The sequence below is a fragment of the Agelaius tricolor genome, unplaced genomic scaffold, assembly GCF_023055355.1.
Source record: "Agelaius tricolor isolate 1412-34295 unplaced genomic scaffold, bAgeTri1.0.p SCAF_3, whole genome shotgun sequence".
Classification (NCBI taxonomy): domain Eukaryota; kingdom Metazoa; phylum Chordata; class Aves; order Passeriformes; family Icteridae; genus Agelaius; species Agelaius tricolor.
The window spans coordinates 11,042,023-11,061,910 of record NW_027269263.1 but is presented as its reverse complement, the minus strand read 5'-3'; the positions used below and the strand labels follow the sequence as shown (position 1 = coordinate 11,061,910).

The 19,888-nt window shown below is 40.9% G+C and overlaps 1 protein-coding gene across 1 annotated transcript in view; it reads left to right on the top strand.

Moving 5' to 3' along the window:
* The first annotated feature begins 7,207 nt into the window (after positions 1–7,207).
* MTPN (myotrophin) overlaps positions 7,208–19,888 on the top strand; it is a 30,197-nt gene continuing 17,516 nt past the window's right edge. Inside the window, exon 1 of the mRNA XM_071422449.1 lies at positions 7,208–7,492. Within this exon, the coding sequence (XP_071278550.1) occupies positions 7,421–7,492 (72 nt within the window). The 5' untranslated portion in view covers positions 7,208–7,420. The remainder of the gene's footprint in view (positions 7,493–19,888) is intronic.

Here is a 19,888-nt window from a genome sequence, read left to right as displayed (position 1 = left end):
ATACACAGCATGTGTTGCTTTATCCAGAGAGGCTATATTAACACACTGCTCCAATACTCCATCCCCTCTGGCAGAGACAGAGTAGGCACCACCACAAGAAAAGCAACAGAGCCCCTGAGCATATTGGCTGGATGGAGCAAAGCATGGATAAAAAGTGGCTCTGCCAACTCATGAGGGATGAGCACAAAGCTTTAAGATGATCTATAGCTGCAGAAATATTCCAGGCATAGGACTCTCCCTCTCCTTTTCCAGGTTGAGACTTTATAACTTCATTAATCTGCTAAGGAAATAAACAGAAGTACCCTATTAGCAGAAGGTGGGTCAACTGAAAGTACAAATAAACCATGAGAATAAGGAGGGGCTACCACAGCCCATCTTCTTCATTACTGGGGGTACTGCAGGCACTGTGGGAGTCATGGCACAGCACAGAGGCTACTGAGGTGGCTCCACTGCTCCAGCAGGCATCTCCTAGGACAAGAAAGAGCAGTGTAGATGGTTTTGTGCAAAGGGCACACAGTGATGGAGAGCTGCAGTCTGTTAACACTGGTGATGGCTGTACCCTGTCACTACAAACATCAGCATCTGTGCTTCTGGAGTGTGGCACACACACAACAGGAGCAATCTGACAGAGCACACTGGCAAGATTTAGCTTTTCTCTTGAGATAGTCCTGCAGTATTCCCACTACGATGCCAGAATAATGAATGTTACAGGTTTGCTGGGGCCTTCAGTAACTGCACTATTAAGATGAAAGATAAAATTTTAAGCCATTTCAATTTAGAATGGCATTTAGTCCTTCCACTGCCTGCTAGGACCACGGAGAATGCAGCAAAAACATTCCCTGGGAAGACAGAAGGGGCAGCACTGCAACACAACACTGCTCCAGACTGTACTGTACCAGAGATGCACCCCAAACTGAGAGCAAAATGTTTCATAATCCATACCACCAAAGCAGCAAGATGAATACACACCCACTCAAAGCTATTCCCCTCTGCAAAAGGAGGCACAAACTCTTACATAGATTATGGTAAGAGCATTTCCACAGTTCTGCCTCTGTTAATATAAAGGGATAGCCCGTGTATTAAATAGGAAATGGACAAGAGAAAAATATGGAAAGAGAAGAAGGAAGGAAAAAAGATAAAAACCCCCTGCTGCTCCAAAGTAAGGAAAAGGCTGATTCAAATTGGACATTAAGTCATTATGGTTAGCTGAAAAACACTGGAGAGTTCTCAAGCACAACATTTTCAGTTTATATAACCTGTCAGATTTTTACAGGAGAAACCCAACTGAAGACACAACTGAAATACAAGTGACATAAGAATATGTTTAGTTACTGTGAAACAAGAACATTATCATGAATGCAGAAAACTAAACTTTTTCAGTGCTGCACCACAAAAAAGAATTTGTAGCGTGGCTGTGGTCTTTCTTGCATGTTTCCAAGCATATTTAATTTCTGAAACAAAGAGTCTCAAAAAACAGGGTATGTTCCAATTTGTGAAGAAATCTACATGTCAACAAAGTACCCTAACTATTTTTTTTCCAATTCTTCTCCAAAGGCAAGTAATAACTGTAACTGATTCCTTAGACTTGTCTACTTTGCATTTCAGCATATGATTGTCAGGAAAAACCACATCAATATTTGCACTATTTTTCACTGATACAACATTCTTCATCTGAGATCCTCAAGGCTCTCCACAATTGTAGAAAAGTATTGGATTATGGATAGGAAAATGAAGGCATAAAAAATGATGGCTGGGACAATGGAGTCTCCCTGTGGCACAGCAAGTGTGACTGTTATTGCTTGTTGTTTGTTAAACAACACTAGTGAATAAAGCAAAACCCAAAAAAAAATAAGGAATTTACTGTCCTTGCCCTTATAGTTATAAGGAGATACTTGGCTTATCAAACACATTGGAATATTCAAAATATTCCTCAAAGTATTAGACTATACCAATTAGCACAAACGCACATAACTGAATGAGGGCGTTTTCGTAGTTTTGGGGGTTTTTAAAAATTTTTTTTATTGGTTGGAGATATTGGTTGGAGGATTTTATTGGTTTCGGATTTTAGTTTGGTTTTTTTATCTTCTGATGCTTATAGAACAACCAGTATAGCTGTGATGAGCCTACACAAATCCAGCACCACACCGCTCTGAAAATGTAGATCTCAGGGTGGAACCTTGAGCAGTATCTCAGTGGTCCCAATTTAAATATGATACTGAGTGGACTATGAGCATAAATTTCTCACTGTTGTCAAATGCTCAAATATTTCATCCCCTGTGTGTAATCTGTATGATTCATTTGGACATTCTGAACTTGAAAACCATTGGTTTGATAAAAGCAGATTTATTCTGTATCTTGTAATCAAAACTTCTGTTTTCTAGAACAATGACAGCTTACAGTACACATGCCGACTATACACACTGTAGAGTTTCAGACAGTGCTTAATACACTTAAAATATGAAACTCTTTCAAAAATAGCAAGATCTAGAAGCCAGCAGTCAATGTCTCTGCCACTTGTAAAATGTTTCCACTATGGAAAAAGGGTCTCAGAAGATTCCTATTAAGGGTAGGAAACCATAACACACAATGAAGTACATAGTTCATGACTGGAAAATTGCAGATCTAGCAAGCAAAAGATCATGAGGTAGCTTCCTTGAAACTTTTAGACATTTTCTTGGTTTTTGTCCTACTTCTGGTATTACTCAATCTCTCCAGTCCTTCTTTCACCCAACATAGAAGTTAGACATTTATGTTCACTTTCCAAACACAACTTTCACACAAACACCTTTTCTGAATTAGGCTAAAAATACATGCTAGGTGTAATTTCTTTTTTCCTCAATGGCTACCATTTCCACAAAAGGTAGAATTTTGCTATCCAATTCTTCCATAAAGAGCTGGGAATTTCTAGTTTTCTAAGTGCTCATAAAACTCTAGAATGTCACTTAGAGTGTTACTCTAGGCAGCTGAGAAAATGCAATAATAATTTATTTTCATTTTGTGTCACTTTTAGTAGTCAGATGCTTATTGCTTTAACAATGAGTGCTGTGAGGGAAACGATGTAGTTACATTTCCTTTTTGTCAGTATCAGTCCCTAATACCACCAACTCTCATTTGCTTACTAGCAGAAGATTCCACCTTTGTCAGCACTGCAAAGCCCAAGCTGTTGTGGAAAAAAATCCCAAACTGCAACCTATTCAGGCTCTGGCCCCATCAGCAAAGCTCCAGGCTAAGGTCTCCTGATTGTGATGCTCAGCTGTCCTAAACAGCCCCTGCTTTGGAACAGAGATGTGTTGACACTCACAGCCAACATGGTAGGGTTGGATACCCTGATGCTTAACCCTTAATTTCAAAGATTTGATTGAGGCAATTCCAGCCTCCAAGGGAAAATTAAGGAGTGACCCTTTTTAGTCATCCCTTGTGATGCTGCAGATGGAGTACTGCTTCCAGGTTCGCACTTCCAGAGTAAAAGAGACAGGGACATATTGGAGTGAGTCCTTTGGAAGATGACCACCTGATTTAAACAATTGACATGTGACAAAAAGCTCAAAGGAATTAGCTTGTTCAGCCCTAAGATGACAAGGTAAAAGTAGAGGGACCTTACTGCTATCTTCACCTATCTCATGAGACTACAGAGAGAAGATAGAGACAAACACTCTTCAAGAGGTAGAGCTAGGACAAGAAGTAACAAACAAAAAGTTACAGCAGTGAAATTGGGACTAGAATGAAGGGCTTTTTGTTTGCTTTGTGAAAACAGTCAAACACCAGAATAAACTCCCAGAAAAAGTTGTGGGTTCATCACACTTGGAGATATTCAGAACTTGACTGGTTGCCCTGAGCAGCCACATCCAAATTAGCCCTGCTTTGAGCAGGGATTAGATCAGGTATAACCTCCAGGGGTTCCTTCCAACCTAAATTAGTCTGTGTGTCTAGAATTTCATAACTTTGATTTAAAGAAATAACAGATTATCAAACAATAATTTCTTGAACTTCTTTTTCCTATGGCCTGCTCTTGAAAAGATAGATAAGATTATAGAAATAAAAGGAAACTTGTCTTGTGTGAAGGCAAGATATCAGCTTGCTTTAATCATGTAGAATAGAATAATGTAACAGTAACTTACAGGCACACTCTTCTAAGTAAAAGGTGCAGTATGTCACAGTTGAGATGGGCACAATACAAAGAGTATCACCATACAATTTCAGGCTTTAAGGACTTACCCAAACAGAGTACCACCATACCACTTCAGAAGGCTGCAAGCATCCACTCTTCTTGTTCTTTAGCCCAACTTTTATACCCCTCACACTCATGCATTGCACCTGTGTGCCCTCTGTTCCCTCTGGTGATTGGGCAGTGCCCCTGGGCACTCCATGGCTCATTACCCTCAATGCTGTTCACCTGTCCTGCACAGCTGTAGCACACTGGGGATGAGGCTCAGCCACAGCCCCATTACCAATCACCACAAACTGTGTGCCTACAGCAGCACTTAGATGGGAAATAAACAATGAAAATTATAATAATGAAAGAAAGGAAACCTATAGCAAAAAGGAGATTTGTACTCTGTGTTAATAAATAAGTCTAGCCTGGTTATGTATTAAGGGTAAAACTTCCAAACCATTATTCATCTTCTGATTTGCCTGAGAGTATTTGTCAACATTGAATCATCCCCTGGTTTAGTTTTCAGAGCCAGTCCCTTGCTTAGCAATTGCTAATTGTGTTTACGGTGTCCAAGGAAAAGGCATTTCCATTCTGTGGGATGACACATTTCCATAGACTGACACCCTTCCCCACCACCAAGGCTGGCCCCAAGTGACTTTCTGAGGCCCAGACTCTCCTGGGATCCATGAACAAGCACCAAAGAACTGGTGGTGTGTGTCTGACTTTGTCTGCTTCCCCTCCTGCTTCAAGTCCCACAATGAATACAGTCAATAATTGTTGGGTATCCCTGTCTGCAAGCTTCACTTGACCTTGGGAAGGAAAAAAATAACTCTTCTTTCCTTTTCCTTTCCACTCCCTCTTCCTTCAGTATAAATACAAGCTAATAAACAGAAAGAAAATCAATTGTTCAATTTTCACTTGTCACTCTTGTGTCAGTTCCATAACTATATCTAGGCTGCTATCTGTCACCTTTATTATTTTCTCCTCAACAGACTGAGTTCTATATGAGGGTATTTTATATTACTGTTTGGCTGTTGTTGCTGAACTAACAGCTGTTGTGTATGAATTGTTCAGGATTACACAAAGGGAATATAGCAAGTATGAGATCAAACTCGTGATTTTAAATCAAACCTGCAATGGGACCAATATGTATTCAAGTCTCCTTCTTGGATTTTTATGTTGTTTGTTCTTTGGGTTTTGTTGGCTTGGTTTGGTTTTTTTAGGTGGATAGCTGAATTAATTAGATTATCTTTTATTCTAGACTGTTTGTGTACTGTATTTATGATTTATACAAGGGGATACACTATAGAATACCAACAGTGTATAACGGACTGCAACAATGAATTCCAATTATTTATTAAAACAGATTGGGACACTTTAGCAGTAAGGTAGGACTTCAAACCAGAGCTTAACCAGTAAGGAGAAAGTTGCATTTTATCTCACTGGGTGTAACTGGGCACAGAAAAGGCACAGTTCTCCCTACACTTTAACTCGTTATCATAGAATGATGGATTCACAGAATCATAGAATAGTTTGGGTTGGAAGGAGCTGAAATTTATGTTTAGCTCCAAGCCCTGTGCCATGAACGGGGACAACTTAAATTAGACCACATTGCTTCAAGCCCTATCCAGTTTGGTCCTGACATTTCCAGGGATTGGGCATCTGATAACTTCCTTGGTGTTATAGATGGATAATGAGATGATTGGCTCTCACAATTAAAAGATCACTATTGTGTGAATATTAAGAGAAGCTTTAGTGATGTACAGTTATGTTATTGTAGTTTAGGTGTCCTCTGTTCTCCCCACAGTTCCCTTTCCCCCCTGTACTGTTGCCATCAGACAGCCTGGGCTGTCTAGGACAGGTACAAAGAGGCTGCACAGGTGTCCCTGGCATGGGGCAGTGGGGAATGGAAAAGCTTGGGGGTGCTTAGGGGGGCAGCATGGCAACATCTGACCTCCAACCCAGTTACAAGCAAGCATCTCCACTGATCAATGGCAAAGAGGAGCTGACTGACAGACTCTGGGAGGGGCCAGGGCTGGCTGATGCAACCCCCAGGGGTATAAAAGACTGAGCACCCATCTTAAAGAGGACCTGGCTGCATGGTGTGCAAGAGGGTAGTTCCTGGTGCTGTTGTTTTTTCTTTATGTAGACCTTTATGTTTTTGTTAAGGTTTAACAAACCTTTTTAAGTTTTCAAAGTGAGCAGTTACCTCTCATACTTGGGTAACCACCCCAGTGCCTCACAACCCTCACAATGAGGAAATTCTTCCTAACCTGTGTGTTTTCATACTGCCTCCAGTCACCAGGAGGAGTTCAAGGAAAGCCTGGATGTGGCACTCAGTGCCATGGTCTGGCAGGCATGGTGGTGGTGTTGGGTCACAGGTCAGACTGGATGATCCCAGAGGTGTCTTCAACTGAACTGCTCTGTGATTCAGGCTGGCTACAGGCACTGCAGAGCAGCTCCAGCTCCGAGGATGTTTGGGATGCTGTTTGCCAGGGGGGATTAGGGAGAGCGGCTGCCTGTTGGCAGACGAGCCTGAGTCACACAGCAGGCTGCATGTTCCATACGCAAAACATGTGGCTTCGTTAAACAGATGCAACCGCCGAGTGCCAACATATTAATTAACCACCACATCCTTCCTTTCATGTCTCCCCGCTGCTGCTTTGGAAGCATTATGATAATTATCCGCAGCTCAGCGCCTCGGGGTTTGCAGAACAGCTATTCAGACACGTGGTTCCCGCAGCGGGAATAGGCTGTGAGGGCGGATCTCGCGTCCCGGCCCAGCTCGGCACGGCTCGGTCCCGGCGGGCCCGGCCTAGGCCGCGTTTCCATGGCAACCACGGGGCCCGGGCGGGGCCCAGGGCGCATGCGCAGCCCTCCCTGCTCGCCCTCCCTTTCCCCCCGCGGTATCCCGGGGAACTCGGGGACGCCAGCGGCGCGCGCATGCGCCCTGCGCCCCGTGTGCCGCCGTCCCGCGTGGGCGTCGCGGCGGAGCGGGGGCCGGGCACAGGAACCGGAAGCGGAAGCGCGGCCGCGCGCGAGTGAAGCCGCTCCTCGGCCCGGCGGGACCGCCCGCGCTGCCTCGTGCCCGGCCCGGCCCCGCCCCGCGCTGCCCGCGCGCCTTCCCGCGCTGCGCCGAGCCCGGCCCCGCCCCGCCCGGCAGCCGGGGAGGGGCTCCTGCCGCCCGCGCCGCCGCCCGCGCTCCCGGCAGCTGCCGCCGGCCCCTCGCCGCCTCGCCCGCCCGCGTCCCCCCGCCCGGCGGCCGCGATGTCCGACAAGGAGTTCATGTGGGCCCTCAAAAACGGAGACTTGGATGAGGTGAAGGACTACGTGGCCAAGGTAGGAGGCGGAGGCGGCGGCGGCGGCGCGGGCGGAGGAGGGAGGGGAGGGATGGATGTGCGCGCAGCCCTCCGGATGGGCCCGGGGCGGCGGGAGCCGCGGCCTGGGCGGGTACGGGCTGAGCTCCGCGGCCGTGGGCTGAGCTCCGCGCGGAGCCCAGGGCCCCCTCCCCCTCCTCGGGGCCTCTCGGTTCCTCGGCTTCCTCCTTCTCTCCTGCCCCGGCAGCCCCTCGCTTATGCCGGTGGAGTCATTCCGTGTCACCACGGAAACTTGAAGGATTGACAGGCAGGATCCCGGTCCCTGATCTTGTGTGGATTTGTGGCCTGGGTTTGGTTATCCTTCCCCTCTGTGCCTCAGGGCTCATCCTTAATAGGGTGATGCTAAGCCACCGGGTGTGCTGAGGCTTAATTCATTAACCTTCTGGGAAGTGTGTTGATAACTAGTCAGGGCGAGTGCTCGGGAACAGCGGACACCTGTGTGATGGCTGAGCGCTCCTCAGGTACGTGGCAGGGTTGGAAATCTGCATTCTGTCCTCATTCGCCTTCTCTTGTCACTGAGGTTTGTGGGAAAAAGTACACAAAGGCAACATCCTGCTTCAGTGAATCCTTACTGTTCAGGAAGATTGTCTGGGAGCTGTTACATCAGAGCAGAGGTGTACATCTAATTTACCTGTAATTATTTTGATCTCCAAACAAGTTAATGATTGTCTTTGGGAGCTTGACACATGCTGACACAACTTGCCGTGATGATTTAGGTTCTTTCTACTCCAGTTGTCAACTTTCAAACTCGTAGTGCTCCTGGCAGAAAGAAAAGTGTGCAAGTACTTCCAGCTGCTTTAGTACAAAGTCCAACAGCTTAGCCTGAATAGTCTCCTCTGACAGTTCCAGCTAAGCTTCTGGACTTTGCATCAAAGTGGCTGTGCACTCACATGCTCTGCCTATAAAGTTTAGAGGAAATAACTGGGAACAATGTAATTACCCCACTTCAGCTGTTTGCTAAGGGTTGTGTACCTGTGTATGTGTAATAAAGTTGGGTAATACATTGGTATGTCTAATATCTTTGCAGATTTGGGGACTTGCAGTGTGTGTCAGCAGCATATTTGGATTTTCCTCCTGCTTTTAAATGGTTTCTGTGTCTAGAAAATTCACTGCATGCTAATAATTATTGGTTCCTTGTGTATCTTTTGCTGAGGCAAAAGCTTTAAGGCTGTGGCATTGTCTTGGTTCAGTTTTCTATCTACAAGTTCACTGCAGTGCTAATTAGAAAGTTTTTTCTGTATTCCCACTATTCCTGAGTGTCACTGCAACTCGTGTAGGAAATGGATTTATGTGATCACTCCTCATCTGCTTCAGTGCCCAGTCAAATACTTGGTTCCATCTGCTACTCAGAGAGGTTTGATGCTGCTGCAGTCAAGAGGCTGAAGTCTGTGATCTAACTGCACTAATGAGGCAGACATCCTCAAAAGAGAGATACTCACTGGAGTTAGATGATTACTGTAAAAGGAACCTGCAATCCTTGAGTACTCTCACATTGTAGAACTGCTTGTGATGTAGAAGTTGAATCAACTCTGGGTGTTTTCTGTTGGTTTGTGATCTAATCTTATTCATACTTTTCTCACACTTCCAAGTATGTATTGTGACTTCAGTTGTTAAACAACCTACAAGAAGTCAAATGTCCTTTCAGTCCTTTTTGTTTCCTTGACAGACTAGTGGGCTAGTAAACTCCTAGGCTGGCTTCCTGTGGAAACAAAGCTTATATAAGCAAGTCTTGACTGATCCTTATCCTTCCTAGTGGTTTGTGCATTTTTTTTTCTGTCTGATTTTTTGTAAGTTTCACAGAGGTGCAGGTCGGTCAGTTTTGGTAAGGTAAATGAAATAGAGGGGGTGCCTTCAGGGAAGGGAAGAGTACAAGAATGAGTTTAGTTTTACTGTATCACAGGAAATGCACGTTGAGGAGGGGCAACAGAACTCTGTAAACATCTGAATGTAGGAGAAGCCTCAGCTGGAACTTCATATTCTCAGTTCTGAGATTAATGAAATATGTGAAGGCAAATCATGCTTTGGTAGTTAGAGTTCTCAAGAAAGTATCTGTTCTGTGCTCTATGTTCTTTCTGACTTTCTTCCTTATCAGTTACATGGCTTCTGCTCCCTGCTGCTTTCCTGCTCTAAGTATGATTTAATGTTCAGGAATTTTACTTATATAAACTTTGCAGTGGCATAAATTTCCTCTCCCTGTAATGGGGGAGGCAGTCATATATCTTACAGTCTGCATCTTCATAAAACTCTTCCTTGTCTGTCTTCCTGAAACATTTGTTTCCCAGCTTCTCATTTGTTTTGTTTCTTGTTCTAGTCTTGTTTCCTCATTATTTGTTTGGAAACAATACAGCCTTTAACTATGCTCTTGCAGTTTTGCCACCAATTACCACATGAAGGGTTTGACCTCTGATTTTGTTTCATATCTGAATGGCAGGGCTTGAAATGCAAACTAGGTGACCCTGGGTGCTCTAAAAATAATAATATAAATGGATATTATCAGTGGGACTGTAGGAATTGAACCCCCCCAAATCAGACTGGACTTTTCTTCACTTGTGTGTAATAAGCTGTGGAGGTTCTGTCTGTGGAGTCATAAGTTGGTTTTTTTTTACTCTGAGGTTTGGCTAGTAAGTACCAAGAAGAATGTGAATGTTTCTGCCACTTCAACAATTCCTGGACAAAGAAAGGATACAGGAACAGAAGCAAGGGTCTCCATTTGCATTACATGTTTTTCTACATAGGGATTTTGCATTCTCCTGAAGGTACTGTCTTCAAGAAAAAAACTTTTCACAGAAAGAGTACTTCTGAGGGGTGCCAATGAGACAGACAATGCCAAGTGATACTGCTTTGTTGCTTAGCAAAAGAGATCTCAGTGTTGCCAGTCTGTATTTGAAAGATACTGGTGACTTCTATTTGATTAAAATATGAAAGATTTTTTTTTTTATAGTTTAAATAGCCATGTAAGTCTTATTTCTGGTTTTGTAAGAGAAATGATATTAGTGTCTACATTTCTCAACTTACAACAGTGTCAACTTTTTCTTTATGGTAAATGTAAATTTCTCCTGGAATAGTGTATCTAGTGTGTTATGCCAGCAAGTACAGTGTCAGCTATTTTTATGATGACTAGATTAAAAAGTAGTTTTTACTGTTTGCTTTCTTTGATGTCTTCCTTTTTAATATAGCCAGCATATGTTAGCTTCAGAGATGCCTACAGGAATCTAAGGGATTGAAGGAATTCTGCACTCTTCCCACGTACATCCACTCAAATTTTTAAAATTCCTCAAGAAAGCAGAAACTTCCATGGGAACAACTGAATCAAATGTGCAGTTCAATGGGTGAGGAGGACCCACGCAGCTGAAAGAAATTTACCTCCCTCAAAGTAGGGAGTGGGTTAAAAAGTACTAGTTAGAAGAAGAGCAAGTTGTATTAAGCCTAGAGAATTTCTTAATATGAATAGTGTTTGCTCTTTTTCCTTTTCTTTAACCTTCTTCCCCAGTGGAATTGGATAAACTGCATTTGCTTAGAAAGGACTTCTCTATCAGCGTGTGCACATAGCATTTCCAATCAGCAGTAGATTTCTGAGGTGAAGTACAATTTCTTTTATTCACTAGGCATAAAGTTTTTGGAAAGATAAACTTACATTTGTAGGAGAGGCTTCAGTAAATGTTTGTTCTGAAGTAATTTCATCTCCCATAGCTTAACTGAGAATTTCCCACTTCCATGAGCTGATTTAATCCCTTACATCGTTTCCTAAACCTACCGCTGCTTACATTTAAGTTTGGTAAATCAACTAACCTAATACCATAAGAAGATAGGACAGGCAAAAAAGCTGGAAGCACCAGATTTTTGCTGCTCAGAGGACTGGGAGGTTGAAGTTATGGTAGGATGTGAAATGGATGTCTGTAGAAAGCGGCCTCATAGGCATTTCTGGTGTGGAATCTTGTTTTTTTAAATAACAAAACAAACAAAACCAGATTCCTGGAGGACCTCCAATTATTCATCTAGACAACAGTGACCACCTGTGTGTTCCTGACAAAACTGCGATGCTGCAATCTGCAATTCTTTGGGATATAGTGAAGTTTGAATACGTCTTGAGAAATGCATAAAACTTGACTATTGCTCAACTAACTATGGAGGCTAAAATTAAAAAAAATTGTCCAGAAGTACCTTTTTGAACAAGAAGCAGTAGTCAGGGGTATAGTTAAGTGTTGTGAAAAAGAGAAGAGACTTAAACATATCTGAAAGAAGAGAGATTAACATGGAGTAATAAATAGCTTTTAATTCTTGGGGATAACCTCTGTTCTCTTCAGTGTCCGTTCCAATGATGATTACACCTTCAGTTACAAACTAAATGAAAGTGTGTGCTTAAATGGTTGCTATATATGAGAGGATTACTTGATTTACAGATAAGGCATATAATGGATACATTGAAATTCCCCTTATCTCATCATGCTGAATGCTGAAGTGCACATTCTTATTATGGCTGCATTGATACCTGAATTGCCTCTGGTCAGGTAACAGGTTTCCTGCTCTTGAGTGACAGCCTGGAAGCCTGTCTGGATTACAGTGCAGGGCAGCTCTACCTCCCTGGCTTGTCCAGGAGCATATCAGAGCTAGCCCTGATCTGGGAGCTGCTGGACTGAGTTTATTCCCTCTGGGGCCTCTTGGATATCTCTGTAACTCCCTTGGAATCTCTGTAACTCCCCAGTGTTTTGCCAGCACTTTTACTATGAGGGTTTGTCTTCATCTGCAGATTCTAGCGGTTGTGTTATTTTCCACTTGATTACTGTTGAATCTGCTGAAGTGTGATTGGTAAAGATAATTTTGTTTTACTGCATAGTTCTAATTAAACTTGGTGTTCAATTTACATTTTGCAAATTTTAACATGATGACCTAAATCCTTCTTTTATGGAACAAGATAATTGTTTGCTACTGTAACCTGCCATTAGCAGGTTCCATTTTCATGGTGGAGTTGCTCTTAACCAAAATCCCAGCAATGTTCTAGAAAAACTTTCAGAAAAACACAGCACAGCTGCCACTTCTTGGTAGTGTGCACAATAAAATCAATGAGGTTGTTGCAAACCACCTCTTCAGGATGGCTAATTAATTTCCCCAGTCTGATCCAAGTGAGTCTGAGGATATGTGGCAAAGAATTATTCAAAGATATTAATAGTTTGTGCATCAGTTCTTAAGTAGTTCACAGGAGCAGCATGGAGTACCAAACTTGCCTGCAAACCTGGCATTGTGATGGAATGTGTGACTCACTGACTGAATGAACATCCCAGGATTCTCAAATCTCTCCCTTTTTTTTTGTGAAGGTACAGATAGAACTGATTCTTCAGCCATTTCAATTTGAAATGTAAATAGAGCTCATTCCAGCTGTGATCATTTGAATGATCATGAATCTGGAACTGCTAAATGTAATATTTTCTTTGGGATGTTGATGTCAGGCTATGGTGATTTTATTCATTGAGTTCGTGTCTGTGCTCTGAAAATCTTGGTGGCTTTAACATACTGCCTAAGTGATTCATAATTGACCTTTCTATGCTTAAAACCCAAGTTAAGTACTTACTTACTTACTTGATTCTGTCTGGGCTGTTCTTACTGTGCTGATTTGTCCTGTGCCTCATGGGTGCTTGCTGCAAAAAGTAGTTATTAAGACCAGATAATAAAACATTGAATTTAATCTTTTTTCTTTTTGCTGATGTACTAATGTATTCCATTCCCTAAATTGAAAGCAAATTTTATCTCTGAAATATATCCTGTTTTGTCCAAGTTTGTGGTATACAGCATATGCATTCCTAAGTATGACAGTCAAAGTTGGGAATAGGTTATGAATAACAAGCAGAGAATTTGGTGGTGTGAGGAAAATACTTAATTCTACTACTGCTCTTCTTCTTTCTGCCCTCCTTTATTCTAACCACAGTTTTCCCTCTTGTGTCAGTTTTATCTTTATTAAATCCTTGTTTTTCAAGCCTAGCTCAGTTAGCTAATTTTGACTTCAACAGAAGGCTTACAGGAGATGAGCTAAGCTTTCTAAAACTCCAAGAGAGCAGTTCTGCAGTGGTATGGATCTGTATCCATTTGGAATAATATGTGGAAAGGTGGCTTAGATGTGAAGATCGTGCAGTGAATGTTGACTTGGGTACCATGGCATTGGTGACTCATGCAGGCCAATATGTAAAAAATCCTGAATGAGTGGATCTCGCAGCAGTGTCAAAATGCATAAATGAGGATTCCTTTGGATAGTTCTCAATAGACCAAACAACTTCTCTGTGGTTTTTCTGAAGGACCACAGGCTCAGCTGGTAATATATCAGGATTTGAAGATCAAATATTCTACTTAAGTTCAAGGAGAACATTGTGAACTGAGGGTTCTCATGTACAAGAATTTTTATGGCTGATTAAAGGTCAGAAGAGAAAATTGAGGAAAGATGCAGAAAACCAGGGGATGTATATAATTGTATTGCTGAAGTCATGGGGATCCAGTTTTATGTAAAGCATCAGTTGAATGTTTTTTATGGTTTCATGTTAATGCTTGTTTGAACTTCTGAATATGTGTCCACACAAAAGTGTGAGCAAAGTTACTTCTTCCTACCTACCTTTCCCACTTCTCGAGTTGAAGGTTTGTGTTAAATTATCCCTAAATTTCATCCCCCTCCATAGTAAAATGAGTGTTGGATTTCCCAGTACAATTCTGTGGAAAGAAGCAGTTGTCATTTCCATAGACAGATCTATTGTTAGGACAAAAGCATGAGCTGGAATTAATAAGTGCCAATAACTGACCAGTTGGTTATACAACAGTTGTTTTTCTTACAAGTTGCAGTTTCAGCAGTTTTGAACAATTAGATGTTCTTCTGCTTTAGCTCATTATGAGGAGGGGTAGGTACAAATCAGTACAGCTTGTATTAAAGTGAATTTTAAACTTTTATTGGGTGCTGGGTAGGAGATTGACTTCTTTTTGTAGTGTACTGGTGTTAAAGCCTATGTTGATTGTGACCAGTGATGGCAAATTCTACAGTCACAGGGCACAGATGGGGAAGGAAACAATATCTTCATTTAAATGGTTAAGGAACTGCTATCTGTAGTGTTGCTATTTTGACTTGGAATGCAGTCAGTACTAATAAGTCCTATTGAACAAGCTACAGTGTTTGTCTTAATTCTCTGTTTGATTGGAATGTACTTATGTGTGTTTTGTGTGTTTTTTTGTTTTGGTTTTTTTTGGGGGGGGTTGGTTTTGTTTTTTTCTCTTTTTAATAAAGACTAGGGTAGCAAATAATTTGTTTTCCCAAAAGCAACTGAAATTCTGATGAGGGAGAGTAGGAAGGGAAAGAAAAATATGGTCTTGAAAACTCATAATGCACATGAATATGGTTTTGAAGTAGCTTGAGGGAGTTGGGATTTGGTGCTCTTAGCACTTTGCCCATTTTTACATTCTTTATTAGTATTTCTTATGCAGTGTAATTCTGTACCTCAGTTCAGATATGTTTGCCAAGGGCATTGCATTTCTTCAAAGAAAGAATTTTTGTGTCTTTCTTGCTGCACCAAGAATTAGAATATGGTCTGCAGTTTTGTCTTTGCTTACAGACATTGCTGCCTTCCTCAGTGGTTACAGGCCAGAAGGGAAATGGTGAAATCCTTTTCCTTAGCCTTCAGCTATGCTTTGGAAATCAAAGAGAGTAATTGCATGCTGTGGCTAATGAGCTGAGCAGACCAAAACATCACTAGATAGGTGTTCTGGAGACTGCCCTGTCACACTTCCAGCCAAAGTTCAGAGAATGTTCTGAGTCACTTTATACAACAAAATTGTGTGCTCAGAGTTTCTGATGAGCTAAGATCAAGTCTTGATAATTATTGTTGGATGACTGATTCTTTCTTTTCCCAAACTCTGGTCATTTATGAACTTGCTTTTTAACACACTTGTGACCTATAAATTAGTGATTAGCTTCAAGCAGGAAAGATGAGCTGTTAGGCCATTTGAGACAAAGACAGAGAGCTGTCCATAGAACAGTTACCATCAGCATCTCTCATTTAAACTGATTTGTTAATGACACTATGAAAGCAAATACCATAGGCAATAAATGTTTAAAAAGTATTTTTCTGTTTGCTCAAAAATATTTCCAGTGCTTGATTCAGGTAATGCAATTGAAAGTAGAAGATTTCGAGTCCAATAAAAAAGAGGCCAGGAGAGTTCCTGTGAGGTGAGATCTGCATTTCTGTTTGTGCCCTGTATTAAGAAAAATCAAACAAACTCACAAAAAACCCCACAGAATCCTTTGTACTCAAGTGAGGCATTTGTGAGAATCTTTATTTCTTGGATTGCTGACTTCTCAATAACTTCAGTAATGGTGTTAACTGTTTCTTGGCTAAAGTCATGGATATTTAGCATAGTTTAAAAAGCTTTAATTTGGCTCGTGATAAAAACAGTAATTGTCTGTTATTTAAATGTATCTTGGGCATAATGACAGTAAATATAATTACTTTCAAAATAGGGCCTCCTCTAATTAGAGTATAACATGAGATACAGTTTAGTTCCATTTCTGTGACAAGTCAATAGACTCTATTTACTAAAGCATTTTCAACAGTAATTCCTGGAGAAAATAGCTTAACTTTTTTAGGAGGATTATTACAAATTAAAAAGTGCAATACCAATATTTATAAGTTTCAAGGAAAGTATTACAGTGAAGTTGAATATTCCAAGTGTGTATAATTGGTTTAGAGGCCATTCAGTAGTTGATAATGCATATATTTTTAAGTATATACTGCTTGGAAACCAGCATTTATTTTATGGATGTAAAAAAGCTTTTCTGATCTAGTTTTTTGCTTCCGTGTTTTGTTTTTGCATTACTCCAATCACCAACTGCTTCATCATGTCAACAAAACTCTGCATGAAGGCACAAAACTTCTAGAACTCATTAATGCTGCTTTTGACATTTCATATCTTTTTATACATTGCTGAATGAAGAAAATGTAAATTTGCTGTGCACAGGAAAATAACGGCTGTTAATCTTATAGGAAAACCTGTTTAGAAGCTAAGCTTCATTGCTTTGGATTTGATAGAACACTTGATTTTGCCTTGGACATATCTTTTGTTCAGTTTCTGGAGAGGTAATTCCTGCTTATGGTGCTAAGCCCCAATTAAAGCACTTAAATTCAGGGAATTTTTAACCATAGCAATAATCTTTGGGAGATACACTCATCTTCCTGTTTATTCTCTCATCTCTTCCTGGTACAGTACAACCTGAGCTTTGAGAATTCGCATTTATTATTGTTGCAGGGGTTTTTACTTATTGTTTCTTTAGATCATGCAGAGAATTCAAAATATCAAGCTGGCATCTATTGAAACTGAAACCCAGTAGCTGGCGCCGTGTGTTTGCCTCAAAGGAAAACATCCACTTCCTGTTCATTCCTTGGACAACATGTCCTGAGCAGTTTAATGCAGAACTTGATGTGGGGCTCTTCCAGAAACTGAAAGTGTTTTAATTGGCAGTAAACAACTCAATGCAGAATGTATGGCAATGGCTGGGATCCTTTGCTCAGCTGCTTAACTTCTGGAGCAGTTTCTGACATGTTAAGTTTGAGGGAAAAAATTCCTTTTTGCAGGAGCAGGTGTTGTTTTGTAGATTTTTCTGTTTTCATTGTGTCATCTGTTGTCAGTTTGCTGATGGTCGATTACTGAGACAGAATTAATGCTCTGATTCCTGGTTTATGTATGGTTGATGGCTCCTGTTTAGCAATTGTCTGGCACCCATGTGAGCTGGAATATCTTCTGCTTAGTATATTCTTAGAATAGGTATCATGCAAATCACATCATCTAAAATACACTGGTAAAACATGAAGTCTGGCCAATCATTTCTGCAATCAAAAATCCAATCCTTTTAGGCCTATGAAAATGGACACTGCACTGTCTGCAATAGTGCTTAACTCTTCAGGGGGAACATAAGGCTTATGTCCACTTAAGGTATAAAGTCATCAGATTGATCTGCAAATCTTTAGAATTAATGGTTAAAGGCTTTCATTTATGTTTGTCCCCTCCATATCAGGGCTGACAGGTGAGTCCTGATGCTGTAACTAAAGCATTTTAACTTTAATTCTGAATTCTGACAATCTTTCTAAGCAGAGACAGTTTGGGAAGTGTCTAATCATTGGCTGTTTCAGTTTGCCATCCAGAATATTTCATGCACTAACATTCATGAGTTAAAGGGCTAATCTGAACAGAGAGCAATGATACATTTGTCTGCAGCAGCCTATTCTGTCAGAACTATTTGCTGCCATTACTCTGAGCTGTTGCCTAACTAAGAAACAAACTTATAAATGGAAGTTTTGGACCAGACTTATAAATGGGAATTCCTAGGAGCTAAGAGAAGCTGCACAACTTTGCCCTTCATTCCTGTTTCATCCCTTGCTAGTGCAAGTAGTGAGTGGGTTACATTATTTCTCACCCAGATCTTACACAGGTTAAGCATTTTTGCGGGGGGAGAACAACTGTTTTCAATAACTGTGTTTTGCACATCTTTGAAGCTGGGATTGTAGCATGGGCTTCTAGAAGCTGTAGCTAGGAAACAGTTGGTTCAATGCTGTTCTGCAGAACAACTCATGTATCAGGTTTGTTTGTCTCCCAAAATGCTGATACAACTGAAGCACAGATGGCTCAGTAGTTCAGTTTATTTAGCAGTTGTTTCTGGAATTGTATTCGTTTGACTGAGACAAAGGACTTCAGATTGCATTGATTATGGTGGATAAGCTAGATATTGTTTACCACCAACAAAACCTGAAAAGTATGCTTGTTAAGCACCTTTTCGTTGGCTTAAGCCAGAATAAGTGTAGCAGTGCCTTAGAAGCTTTTCAGAGTACTTTAGATATGATATCAAGGCAGGCAAAATTCATCATCAGGTTCATAATTCATTTTCTTAACTTTTATAGACCAGGTATTGGTGTTATTATTAGCAATTAAGGCTTCTCCTGAAGTAGAGAACTGCAAAGTAGATATGCATTTTTTACATGGACATCTACATCTGTGTGCTCTGGTTGTACAACTTCCTCCAAAAATGCCAGCTGGAGACACACACTATCCTCAGAACAGAAACCCCTTTTTGATAAACTGATAAGGGTCTTTTAGAGGGAATGTTGTCCTGAAATTCTTTGAGTAGCCTTTTTTACATATTTTTTAAAACAGAAGCTCGGTTGGATATTGCAGGATAAACTAATAGCAAATACTAGAAATGAGTCCAGAAAAATAATGAAAATTTGATACTCATGTCTTCAGCCTCTTCCACAGGGATTTAACTTTCTGTATTCAAGTTCCCTTCTCAACATCTGTTATCTTGGATTTGGTTTTTGATCACTATCTCTACAGGATTTCTTGTGGATGTTTTTGCTATTTCTGTTTGTTTCAGTAAGATGTGATAAGGGGGAGGTGTAAAATCAGCTTGTCCCATATATTTCCCAAAGCATACAGGGTAGAAAGAAGACAGCTGGAAGAAAATTCCTTTTTGCTTCAAGTTATAAAATTTAGAGGATGGGGAATAAAACACCCAGAGGAATTGAAAAGATGTTATTAAATCTGTCTGAGGGTAAACACAGAAATCATCAGTAGGAAAGCTTAACTAGTGCAGTCACACTCAACTGTTAAACAAAAACCAACAAACTTCTGGGTGAAATTATCCAAGTGCAAAGTGATTATCTCACACAACAAATCTAGGTCATTTGCTCCAGTTCAGTTGTCTGCAGACTGCTGTAGTCCACTCAGGCTGCACTTGGAGAACTCTGGAATGGTTGGAACATGCTGAACCTCTGAGCAGCAGTAGCTGTTGTCTCTGTGCGGCCTGAGTGAGGCTGGGTTACACTGATTTTTTTGGGTGGACTGAAAGTAAGTAATTTTTGAAAATATAGGGGATTCACGTGAAAATTTGGATATAAAAATAAAATAATAAAATAAAAATTTGGCACAAAATTTTTGCAGTTGCCTTTGGAAACTGCCTACTTTCAGTTGCATTGAGTTGATTTCCTCAGTTCTGGCAGGATCTTGTTGCAAGCTTTTAACTGAAGAAACTAGCTTCAAAATTATAAACAATTCACAGCTTACAACATTAATCTTTTTACTTCCCTTTTCTGCTCTTTGGCTTAACCCAGACTTTGAGTTACTAGTTATTTCAGCAGGTTCCACTCTTGCTCTTGGTTGGAATATTTAGTGACTATTAGTGAAACATGGTCATTTTTCTTGTGAATCAGAAGCTAGAGATAAGAAAACTTGAGACTCAATAAATTGCTGGGCAGAAATGATAAAATACTGTTGCTTCTTCTTAGGCCTCATGCATTGTTTTGGAAGGTTTTTCAATAAAACAGGTTGAGTGGAAATGTGAAAT